Below are 13,673 nucleotides of genomic sequence, written 5' to 3'. Positions count from 1 at the left end.
AGTTTAGAAAGGTTCACGGACTAATAAAACAGGCATAATACAGATGTTACAACATATTAAACATTCAATTGTAGATTCAAAAAGTGTAGATTCAGTCATTGAAGCCCCGCCCTTGAGCCATTCGTCGTGACCAGGAGTGAAGAAAGGTTGTTTCGAGGAGGGAAGGAGGTTAATGTTTTTGATTAAAGATTACAAGTGTAAATCATTTTTTTTTAAATAATGATGTGCACAGATAAATAATTAATACCGCAACACTGTGTAAAACAATTAGAATGATCATGTTTAATTTCATGCAGTCTTTAAACAGATGTGTGTTACTTGTTAACATTATTACATTCTGCCATTCTATTGAAAATGGATTGAAATACCATCAAAATTTCACCAGTGTTGGTTGTGACTCCTGAATATTTTTTGCATGTATCTTCAATTCACACTATAAGCAAACCTTTAAGCTCACATACCCTTACCACACACACTTATCAGACACACACTAATGTAATTTCAATCCCTACTCCAAACAAACGACTGCACACTTGAAGCGACCTCATTTGTCTTGATGAAAGAAAACAGCTACAGTATTTTCCTGAATAATAAAACAACCTCTAAATCGAACCTAAACAATGAATGAGTACTTGAAAACGAACACAGGGCATGAAAATGAAATCATGGAACGGAATGAAAAAGAAAATAGACGGAAAAAGACAGACTGATACAAAACGATCCTAAAAGGGATGGAAACACATCATCCCCAGATATATAAAAAAAACGGATAAAAACGAGAAACAACACAGGGTGAAAAGATAAGGAGACACACAGAGGCATGGAGGCAAGGTGCCCGTGAACCTGCTATAGACAGCAGAAGAGAGCCAGATACACAGGGAGACAAAAGAAGTGGCGGTGCTCATTACTAGGAGCTGAAGGAGAAATGGCTGCATGAGGGTAGATGGAGGTCTGGCTCCCCAGGGAGGACACGGCACGAGAGGCAGACGATCAAAAACCACCCCCGACTGCGCAAACAGACAGACGCACAACCAACATACTGCTATTTTGCTGCGCATTTGATTAATGCCTACTGAGAGAGGTGCTACAGAAGAGAGCAGACGCCTCCCAACTGCCAGACAAAAAGAAAACAATGAGAAGCAAAAGAACGAAAAACAGAAAGAGAGTGAGAAGTGACAGATAAAAGTCTAGATTTGGGAGAGTATTGTTCCCATTGAAGTAAAGAAGGGCAGTGCACTCATTTGTTTAAATGTGTTGCTTTTGAGAAATAATGTTTGGAAACAGTATTTAGTCTTAGCTGGGGGGTGTCTAGACACTTTACCGGCATCCTACTCAATTCTTCACCCACAAACCAATAAAAGCCAACTTAATGGGCAAATTTAACAGCCAGAGTAAATTCAAAACAATACAGGCCTGATTAACTCTTCTTTATTGCTGCTGTGCTGGAATCTTTTGGTTGTCTTTTTTCCTTTATTCAAGAAAAAACACTGTTAGTGCAGCAGACACTATGATTTATCAGTGCATTGCTTCTGAAGAAAAGCTTATCTTCGTAATCTTTCAAATTTAAAAGTCCATGTAAACTGCGGTAGATCACTCGGTTACTGATAAGTAAAGTTAACCAAAAACCATAAAGGACTGGTAATAGTCTTTCTAAAATGATTAAAGGGATAGTTCACACAAAAAAGAAAATTCTGTCATCGTTTACACACCTTGTCATTTCAAACCTTTATGACTTTCTTTCTCCTGAAGCACAGAAAAGAAGATAATTTGAATAATGTTGGTAACCGAACAATGGCACTTCCCATTGCCTTAAACTGGTTTTATAGTATAAAATAGGGCTGCATGATTTGAGGAAAATTGCGATGTGCGATTATGATAAACTGGGTATAATGAGTCAACTTGGTGGCTATTAAGAAAAATGCACACACAGATAACTGAAAATGCTGAAAATTGTATTTCTCAACTGAGATATAAAGTTCAAACTACCAACAAGAACTAGAATTGCACAAAGTTTTCAAATTAAAATAAAATGTTACAAAAATTTGATAACAGTAACATCTTTGCATTACTGAATTAAATTAAAAAATATATATATATTCTCAACAGTACAGGTAAATTAAACAAATAAAACAATTTTTTTTCAAACGGACATTAAAGCAGATTATAACATATACTTGTATGAACTCTTTAGAAAAATAACCTGGATATAAATGTGTGGTTCACTCTGTAAAACTTAAACCACTATAATCTTTGTTGTTACTTTAAATGGTTGTTACTCAACAAACTGGTTGAATCCTCTTTCTAAAACATTCTATTTAGTACTTTATTTCTAACTTTAGTTTTGCACAGTACCTCTCCCTGCTCAGTGTCTGATATCCTGAAATCTAAATATCGCTAAATAGGTAGCGTTTTTTCTGGGCACTAGTTCAGTGTCGGCCTGCTCTGCATCCATTTCTACCGTCTCCACACTGCGCCCCGCAAGTCACGTGACCAACCACACAAGACGACTCGTTTTTTTTTTCTCGCATAGAAAATGGGCATATATCTCTTAGAATGGATATCTTGTCACGTCCACGAATACAATATTAATATAATCGCAACATTTTGCCGTCATGTAATCGCATTGCCTGACATCGCGATTGCGATATGATTAATCGTGCATCACTAGTATAAAACGGAATGGGTAATGCTGTTGTTGGGTTACAAACATTCTTCAAAATATATTTTGTGTTCTGTAGAAGAAAGAAAGTCATACAGGTTTAAAATCACAAGAGGTTGAGAGCAAATGATGACAGAATTTTGGGTGAACTATCCCTTTAATGTATTAATATGTGTAATGCTAGTTAACAATGATAGGGTAGGCTTTAATAGTAAATAAAGTGCGGTGATAAGTCAAGATGCTCTTAAGGCTAAACTTGAATTTAATTGCGGGTCAAAAAGCCACAATCTTGTTTTACGATCCAATCAATTCCAGACGGATAAAATCAAGTCCCACTGCTGAATATCCTGTTTCACTAGGAATAGTGACATTAGTATAAAATGGGTTGTGATTTCCATTTCGTGCTGTCTTTAAACTTTTGACTTTTCCATTGTCTCTGATTTGTGATTATGCATGAATCGGCAGGTTTAATCCATTTGTCATTGATTGAATGTCTTCTACTGTCTATCGTAATGGCATATCTCAAAGACAAGGAGGACCATGTCGATTAGGCCCGCACCAAGAACAGAATTCATTACCGCTAAGTAATATTGTCCACCATGAAGCCACCAATCCAAGTCTGGGTTTTTGGGTTTATGTGTGTGTGCTTTAATCCTGGCAGCTGAGTCCACTCTCTTTCTGGCATTAGCCCACTTTCTCCTTCACCCCTCCTTCTCTATTCAGTGTAAAACGATGAGCTCATGCTCTCACATTGGTCTCAAAGTGAGGTTATTGCTAGCTTGTAATGCATTTATCCGAGTCTTTGACAGGAGGGGAAGGAGGCCTTGCCTCACTACCCAAAGCAGGAGCATTGTGAACTGGGTAAAGCAACATTGACTTTAGAACAGCAGGGGTGTAAACCAAGATACATTTCTTGTGATCATAGAAAAAGCTTCACAAAAGCCAAAAGTACATGGCACAATAAACGAATGGGATGAAAACAGAAGACACTGCAAGTATTCAAAAATGAAAGCAATGATCGATGACACTTACTCAGTGTGGCGAGCAGGGTGGGACAAGAGCTGTGAGGGAACGGCGCGAGGAAGGTGACGCGAGTGATAACAAGCACCGGTCTCGCATCTCTCAGGGAGGAGCGACGACAGGGGAGGGCGAGAGAGGACCTGGTCTGGACTTTATTTTGTGTTTTATTATGTTTGTGTGGCCGGTACTCGACCATGAGGGAGCTGTCGGCATTTTACTTTTATTTTGTTGTTTATTTAATTAAAAGTTGTTCAAAATTCGCCGGTTCCCGCCTCCTCGCTTCGTTTTATGGAACCTTGTTACACTCAGTAGTTAAACAACTTTAACACTTCAAGCTACAATCCGTAACTTATGCCTCTATCCACTATGTTATGCGATCTGGTTTTCAGGAACATCAAAAAACTGATTGAAAGAAAATAAAAAATTTCCTTACTTTCATTTTATTCAAACGGTTTTATACAGTATTTTTATAGACTGCAACATAAGGAAATGTTTTTTTTAAGATTAAGTCTTTTACCACTGTAAAGTGACTTTTACTTGTGATACTTGACTGTTGTGCTTTTTAATTTTCATCACCTAACTTTTAAACCCGTATTTCTCCAAATTCCGTTCCCTAAAAATCATAGCGCTCAGACAAAATCTGATTTTCAGGGCAATAGGTCTTACCGGGTCACTAAAAATCAAAACAGTTGACAAAATAAAAAAAATCACCCCTTTAGAGAATCCAGGTTGGATTTAGAGTGTACAGACAAAACTAGGACAACAGGCATCTCTGCATTCTGAAGTTTACTTCTGATCCTAAACAAGATCACACAAGAGCAATATGGCTTTACATTGCTTGTGTTCATCCAAATACATCTGGAGACGACGATACGTGCAATCTACAATAGGAAACATAGTATGCATCAATGTTGCCCTTCTTAGCGTATACTTGGATTTGGATTATCTGAGGCCCAGCATCCCTTATCCTCAATGACATTTGCTTATTGTTTAGAACAGAGAAGTATTAAATGGGTACTACAAGTGAATATTCACATGTAAATCTCTCTTACTGTGGTTGTGGCGGAACTAATGCACTGCTGAGCCATTAAAAACGACCCTCTAGCTTCTTAGTTAGCAGCTGTTCTGGTCAGTGTGGGAACACAAGTTATTTTGCCGCTCAATAGCTATGATTATCGATTCCACTGCGCGAAAATACTAAGCCGTCTAATGCTGTATCAGTTAACACAAAGTATCAGTTGTACCCGTCAAGGACCTCACTGAGACACTCAGAGATACACTGATAGGCAAGATGTGGATTATAAGATTGTTTTTATGATGCTGATGAGTAAAATATTGCATTTAAAGAGACATCATATCTTTCAATACATATCTCAGGGATGTTCAACTGCATTTTGAGTAGAGGTTTAAATAATCCGCACAACACTAGCGTTGTTTTTCACAGCTTAAAATTTTGCACAATGTTGTTTTTGGCAAGAGATTCAGACAAACAAACAGTTTGTTTCATGATTCTAGTGTAGTATGGAGAGACCATACACAGAATTCAAATATCATTCTCAATGATAGAGAAGATTTTGCATTATTCATATTTAGATTTACAGTATACAATAGCAAAAGACAGATTTATAATTGTTCAATCCAATTTTTTGCTGTCACATCACAGGACATGTGCGGTTTATTGTCAACTACCCGTATTCAACAGTTTACATGGTTGTTCTCCAGTCATCTCTTACCTGGCCGGCCTCATATAAAGCCTGTATCGATTCATTGAGAATACACAGACGGACTCCGTACCAACTGACTGAGCGCCTACAGCCTAACGGCCTCCTGTTCTCATCACACTCTGCTGGTAGGATCCTGGAGCAGGACATGACTGCTAGCTCCCCGTATGCACTTTCTTCATCATCCTCCCTTCATCTGAACAACTGCGCATCAAACCCGTTTTCACTACTTTTAATCCGCTCAAGTAAAAGCAGATTACTTGATATGCTGCTGTTATCGTGTGCACAGCCCCAAAACGATAATTCCTTGCTGAATTAAACCAATTTGCTTAAATTCTGGCAGAAAGCCAGAATGGAGTATTTCAAAAAATAAAAAGGTCTGGAAGGAAATGGGTACCAGAGAGGAAGATATGTATTATCTGAAGTTTTCTATTATCTGAGGATTTACTGAAACAACACTAGATGATTATTACACATGGGTGCCCATTCACTGTGAGCAGGAAAGAATAAGATGACCCTTAGGGGCCATGTTCATACTATATTGCCAAGAACACTATAAACCACAATGAATGTACTCTATTCAGCTCTTTGAGTTCATTAAAATTGAATGAGACCGAGAGATTCACAGAGGACAGTCAAAAGCAGCGATGCTTTTTAAATAAACAAATATGTTACGTAATAGCATTAGCTTTGCTGTGATATTGACAATCAAAAATCACTGATATTTGCATTCATTACAACAAACATGTATTGTGACCACATGGATACATCCAGAAAATAAATGCAGTTGGAAGAAGGTACAAGCTGCTCATCAGGGCCAGCAGGTGACAATGCATGAACATAAAGTGGGTCACTGCACCAGACGAGTGAGACTAATAAAAGCAAGGTGAGCCCAAAACACCCCAAGACCAGCAAAACCACCCCCTAAAGAGCTCATTCCCCAAAAGCTGCACCCTCTCCATCACCTCCTCCCTTTCTTTTCCGATTCAATACAGCCTGCAGGTACAATCTCCCGATGTCTGAAATCCTCGTCTACCAACGCACCAGGGCATAAGAACAATTTAACACTCTAACCTGTCAGGAAATGGGAGAAAATGAAAGATGAAGAGCCCGGCGGCACCGTTTCGCTCCAGATCATCTGTACCTGCAGACCAAAGGCCCCTGAAATCCAACACCCCATCTCCATCCCATCAAAACAAGAAACAAAGATAGAGAATAGAGACCTATCAAGCCGACGCTCACAACACAACAAAGGGTGCAGTTGACCAATTAACGATCTTAAACCAGTTTAAGGTGACATGGTGAATTTATCTAATCTAGCCCACACGGGACACATGAATAAACAACAGGGTTTCATAATGGAGTTTATGTGCAGACACATAAACACATTAAAATGAATAATGTCTTTTGTATCTCAACAATAATCTTAATGACACAGATTAACCACTGTCTTTGTGACGTGCCAAACTGAAATCACATGGGTACATTCATCTGCCTAATGATGAGAAAAATCAAGTGTGCAACACAGATAACAATGAAAGAGCCGTCTTAATCAGCTTCCATTCACTCACAGAGAGGCTATTGTTTCACTTTCACTCCGGATGAGAAGTCATCTTCTAATCCCTGGATTTGTGAGACGAGCTGGCAAAGAAGGACGTATTCAGTTTTTTTTCTCAAGAAAAATTCCAAACTATGGAATACAAATGAACCTTAAACTAAGAAATGATTGATGCATTTTGATTACAAATTCATACATAGTGGAGACAAACATGAAAACAGAAAATTATGAAAGATATACACTAAATGGTATTATGTAATTTTTTCCAAACATGTCTTACATTGACAAAATTATTTGATGATAATTGTATAAAAATGTGTTATCCGATGAATTTCTAAAGTTCAAGTTAAATAGTTAACTGCAATGACACATTATTAATAATCACAACAGGCATACATGTTTGTTTTTTATGATTTCATGCTTGAATAATGACAATCTCAGTCAGAATTGTGTTCATGTGTGTTTTTATTGCTCTTAGGGCATAAAAACAAGATTTTAACTTTTTTTGATAGTTTAATTTGACTTCTAGTGCTTTTTAATGTTTCTAGCCTATTTCAGAGTTCAATTACCATTTTTCTGAACCTTTTAAACAAATTATGTTTACTGCTGTGCCTTTAAAGTCACCATGAAACGAAGGTTGCGTTTGTCTTCTTTTCCTTATCGTGACGTACATCTGATTTATAAAAACCGTTTCTGAGGCAATAATAATTTTTTTTATTTTAGTTTAGTTTTTACAAAATGTTTAAGGCCAATATTTGATTTAATTTCAATAAACCGGAACGCTTTCAAAGTTTTAATTTTAGCTAAACTAAAATAACCTTTGTTCCAACTATGTTTTTGTTATCAAGCTATGGTAGAAGTCTTACACATGTGACCGCACATTTAATATTGATGTGTAAAGAAGCTGCATTGTATTGCATGAAAAAACAAAAGGCAAAATAATTGCATGTCCGAGTAATTGCAATTAGTAACAACCAATTGTTGCCCTGCTTTAGCACTAACAATTAAACACCCAGGCGTGTATGATTGTCAAGGGTATATGGAGCAGCAATGATGCTGAGAAAAAGCATTTAAAGACCTGGACCTCAGGAGACCACTCAGAAGCATTACGGATGATTTAGACTCCCTCTCAGCCTTAAACCATAAACACTGCCAAATGTAGCTTTCTCCGGCTCTGTGTCTCACAACAGGCATCTGTATTGGGTCCAGTCCCCATTTGACTTACTGCCCAGACTACTTTAAAGCATTAAGGAGATCCCTTGCTTAAAGCCGTACTGACCTATTCATCAGAAATCATTCAAATGTCGTACAAAATATGGACATGTTCGGCTGTGTGCTTGGTTCCTCTAACCATGTTTAGATTCTGCAAAACCACTTTAGAAACAGGATATGAAGTTAAATGAGATGTTCCAGTAGGAAGCACAAAAAGTCATCCCAGTAACCAGCTCCGGCAGACAGAAAGGCCTACGGTGGATTTACACAGACAAAACCCCCACTGCACAGTTCGATGAACAGACACAACACAGAGAGAGTTCAACACAACCACAAACCAGCCCAAGGGCAAAAACACAGACATCTCCATACGAAAGTTGGCAAAACAATGTGAAAAAACTGAGAAGTGTCTTAAAAACCACACTGTTACCCCGAACAAAAACAAACGTGCCTAATCCTCGATTGATGCTGAACAATGCAAACACAAAAGCCAAACAGCCTCAACAACAACACTCTTCGGGCACAATGCTACTTCTTTCTATTGAACGACACTTCACTGCAATCCCGCTCCGCTCCATTTCACAAGAACCTTTTAAATATTATCCAAATTACAGCAGGACATTGTAATTTATCTTGTTGTCTCGTTTACCAACATCTTCAACACTACAAGCCCAGAGGACAAGGAGTTAAATTACACAATCAAATGGCAACCTGAATTCTGCAGTGCATTGTGGGGTCAGTGTAGCATTGTGCTGCTATAGAGATGATACTCAATCTATGAAAATGATATATAATACCCTAATATTTTTTTAAACAGTCTACTATCAACCATCATCTTATATCGAATCACTCTGGTTAACAGTAACAGATTGACTTCATGAATGCAGAAACTGTTAATAAAGCAAAAAACGAGAGAAGCCTGTACAGGATGTGGGTGTGAAGAGAGCCAGGAATACATTTGTTGTCGGGTGTGACTACGCTCACTGCATTGGTGATTACAGTTTGTGTTAATGTTTGTCTACATATAAATGTTTGTGTTGTGCAAGTCGAGTCAGAGCCTGAATACTTTGGCCTGTTTTGGTCACACAAACGGAAGAAGGAAGATAATAACTGACCCAACATAGAGTTGAGTGTGGCCACATGATAAAAGGTGACAAACAACGGTAGGCAAATTCAGAGTTCCTGCTCCTTACAGCTACAATGGATTAGATTCTAAAATCCACATTTTTTCCAAGTCAGATCCAGATGAAGTCAGGCTGCACAAACAAACATTTGTAGCCATTTAAAACATGTGGCACCCCATCAGGATGATGACCATTGACAGCACTTATAATTATTCAAACAGGAAAAGGGACATGACAGCTGTTCACCAAATAGTTTGAGGAATGAGGGCAGACAAGCAGATGTAATAAACTGCATCTGCCAGTGGTGCAAAAATGCTGATTTCAGCTACAACTTTAATTTAAAATTCCATCCAACGCACTACAATCTGTTATCAGTAAGAATCGTGCTTTCACATTTGAAATGTAACTCTTTTGTAAACAAACAGGAACTAATATATCCCAAAGGTACATTACTCTCTGCGGTGCTTTATGTTAGTAAAAGTGCTGATACTTTGTACCAGTATAAAATTTTCATATCAACCGGTTCCTTCTGGAACCATTTATCTCCATATTTCATAATTTGTTTTCTCCAGAAATTATTATTATTAGTAGCAACCTGATGTGTGTCACTAGGTTTTGCAAATATCTAACCAATACAAAGAAATAAACATGCTTTTCCATTTCCTGTAAGCCATCACATCTGAGGTTTTGGAATGACAGCAGTGATATTATGCTAACTTCTAAACCTTTTATCATGGTACTGTAATACATCTTCATAGTGGTTCCTAATGAGGTTTTAGTTACTTTTTTTATTAACTGAAAATTAGATAAGAGAGAAAGTATCTTAAGCATTTAATAAACTAAATAAACATCAAATGATTATATAATCAAACAATGATTTATAGACAACTGAATATGTATAAAGTTTTCTACTTACATCTGTGTAAGCTACTGTGATTTCAGAGAAATGTAAACAATTATACTACTACGTTATCTAGAGTTATTCACTGAATTGTAAATTGCCAGTGGTAACAATATTATCAAAATTAATAAATATTGTAAATGGTATTTTGTTAAACACCAGCACTAGTCTAGTTGTGGCATAAGCAATACAATGGTTTAGCACAATATTCTAATCAAATACTCATATTTAAGTTTAGGAAAGTTGAGAGACCATGAGATTCTCCCTGGGAAAGTGGTAAACACACAAACACACACACACATTCTAAATTCCTTTCATAGACTTTTTAGATCGTGTTTCTAAAGTCATTATTGGTATTTCATCCTTACCTGGAGGCCTCGTCGCCTTAATATACTGGAGTCGTCCATTGTACTGTCTTATATCTGGATGCCGACTTTAGTTAAGCGGTTACACTGTCCTTCTAAAGGATAAAGTCCCGTATTCGAGAATCACCAGAATTCCATGTGAGGCACAAATAATACAACAAAGATAGTCAACTATGGAGCTGAGTTTTCAGTTCTGAAATTTCCCTCTTTGCTGATGTCATACCCATCCGCTGCATATGCAGAAGAAAATAGATGTGATCATTCTACAAGATTAGCAACTGAGCGTCCTGCATGCTAAAACAGTCTTGCTTGCAACTGCTGGAAACTCTGCAAAAATTTAAATACAGTATTGGAATTGGTAGCACAACTTCTCAAAATGATTTCCAGGAACTGAAAACTGGAGGATTACAGTTCAACGTGAGGGCACGGAGGGAGTCAATGAAGAGTAGGAGAGCATTTCACACATTCTTGTTCTGCTTCAGGCTAAGAGCTTTCAGAACAGCATGTCTCTGTATCGTCCTTTCCCTTCTTCAGAGTGAGGAAAGAACGGAAAACTCTTCTCCCGAAACTCTTCCTTCATTCATCCATGCAGCACAGGTGACCTCCACTAACATAAAAACCTTTTTTTATCTATTACTTTGCCTCTCCTTCACCTCGCTCTGACACCCTATCCTCTGAGATTCCCGGATATCTTCATTTCTATGGAAACGACAGCCTCTGTATAACCGGTGGGCAGCTAATGATAAAAATGGCACCTCGGGGGACGAAAATAGAAAACTATTCAGGCCAGCGCAGTCCTCCAGAGACGCAGAATCCGTCTGAAGTGTTCGGCTCTGTGATGATTTTAGCACAGGACTACCTTAAATTGACCCGGTGAAGTTTATCCCGTGGGAAGCCGAGCATCTATCCATCTAGCAGGCTAAATAAGCAAGATGTTTACCACTTGCTATTGCCCAACAGAGGCTTGGAGTGAAAAGACGACCCTTGAAGAGAAGGACCGGAGGCAGGCAGAGAATATTTTCAGCCTACACTCTAGAGATTATCTGGAAACAGTTGGGAGCAGCAGCAGGACGGCGCAGGCAGTAGCTGCCCACTGACAGCACAAGGCAAACAACAACTCCAGTCAGAGCAGCATGGCTGGATTCCATTCCCCTCGACCGGGAGGCCTCCGTCTATCTTTCGCCAGGCAGGCGACAAAAGCCGTGCTGGCAGAGCTGTCTTTTCAGTGGCAGGTGCAAACAGACGCCGCACTCACGCTGATTGCTTGTCTGCTTTTCCTTAGCATATCGCCTCGCTTTATTCAGCTTCCCGAGCACAACCAGATGAACCGGACTCCGGCCAAGATGGGTCTCTTGCATCAAAGCTAAAATAAACAATCCGTGTGGGAGGATGGAGCAGAGAGCGTGTCACTCAAAATCTACCCTGTCATTGCGTTTAAAACGGTGTCGCTGTTTGTGAATGGGCTGCCAGCTGAAGAGGAGCCGCTACGGCAGGGTCACACTCCAATCACATTCAATCTCGTCTTTGAATTCATCCGTTAGCTGTCTTCTCTCAGCACACAGCCGGTACGAGCAGGTGGTCAAGTGTCTTAATCTATGAAATCTATATCAGGCATAATAGCTGTTTTTCTTCTGACAGCTTCCGTATCTTGTTGTGTTTCTCTGGATCGTTCGCTCTCTCTCTCTCTCTCTCTCTCTCTCTCTCTTCATTGCTTACAAGCTCCTGTCCTCCTCCTCTCCACAGCGCCTCACTGCTGAATGCTGCTTTATCTGTCCTATCAGCCAGCAACACATCCAGGCACCCAATCAGATGCTCGCAGGCTCAGAGCTATTTGCATAATATGAATGGGGGAGCCAACAGGCCCCACCCCTTCACTCCTTTCTCTGCCATTCTGCTCACAGTGGTCTGATTTACACCAAAAACATCAGAAAATACACATGCACACTTCCATGCTTGCTGTTCAAACAAACAAGCACACCCAATTTAGATGTTTTTATGCCTCTCTTAGCCTTTTTATACAGGGTGTGTGTTTTCTAAAATGGAAATAAGTGAGCCTAATATCAGTGTATGCAGTAATGACGGTGTAATGACATTGTGCAGGGTTTTTATTCTGTGCAGTTATGCATTAGCAGCGGCTGTGCTCATCTCAAGGGAAACCACGCACAAAAGCAAGAGGGATTATCATCTGTAGTCAGAACATTGCCATGTATAAATGTTACTACACAAACAGTGTAGTAAATCCAAAAATCATTTTTAAAAAGTGCAAATTTATACGTCAAAAATGTATATAAAATAAAAAAATATATTATGCAACTAAATTGTCTTTAATTGCTAACATTCTTCCAATTATCTCTCTTTAAACAGGTATGAATTTACATGAGGGTGAGTAAATGATGATAGAATTTTCAATTTTGGGTGAACTATCAGTTTTAGCTCATAAACACAGTAAGAAAAATCGAAGTAACATATCCTAGCCTTCCATGCCGGTTTTAAATCTCAATAATGATTCATATTAACACCTTAATTGCCTTCATGCTGCTCTGACCACGATCCCCATGTGCTTCTGTCAAAGTCCATATTTAACATGAAAGTCTGAAGTTGTACCGTCAACACAACTTGCAGTCAGCAGTCTATGCTCCTTGTCTTCAGACAAAACCAATGAGAACACAATGACAGCGTACACCACCGCTGCAGAGGCGTTTTCCTTCATTTTTCTATATTCATCACGCCGCTGAATAACCATAAAATACGTCCACATTACAGTGTTTTGCATTTGACGCAAATATATTTAAACTATAGCCAGAAACACATACCTATTGTATATGAGATCATGGTTTGTGCTGTGTATGAAAATCAGCCTCATACAACTTAAAGAGGTATTCTCATGTCATATAAACATCTTATCGCGATTAAGTCCTTGGAAATAATCGCATTATTGGTGTGCATGTAAACTTGTAAACTTATAAAAATATTTAAAGATGTGATGGATTTACAAATAAATAACTTCAGGGAAACACTAATTATACTATTACAGTTAATACTAAAGCATCAATTTAAAAAAAACATTCAGTACAGTCTACCTGAAAAGCTTAATTTAATGTACATTGTTGTAC

General features: G+C 38.5%; 1 protein-coding gene across 2 annotated transcripts in view; it reads right to left on the bottom strand.

Moving 5' to 3' along the window:
* Nucleotides 1–13,673, bottom strand: part of mast2 (microtubule associated serine/threonine kinase 2) — a 108,124-nt gene that overhangs the window by 51,043 nt on the left and 43,408 nt on the right. Inside the window, exon 1 of one of the 2 annotated variants that reach the window (XM_079460785.1) lies at nt 10,564–12,299. The exons of the other annotated variant lie outside the window; for it this stretch is intronic. Coding sequence (XP_079316911.1) covers nt 10,564–10,602 — 39 coding nt within the window. The 5' untranslated portion in view covers nt 10,603–12,299. Of the gene's footprint in view, nt 1–10,563; nt 12,300–13,673 lie in introns of those variants that run through there. 2 annotated transcript variants of the gene reach the window in all.

Source organism: Barbatula barbatula (assembly GCF_947034865.1).
Source record: "Barbatula barbatula genome assembly, chromosome: 7".
NCBI classification, from domain to species: domain Eukaryota; kingdom Metazoa; phylum Chordata; class Actinopteri; order Cypriniformes; family Nemacheilidae; genus Barbatula; species Barbatula barbatula.
Note: the sequence above shows the minus strand (reverse complement) of the source record. Positions and strands in the feature narration are given on the sequence as shown.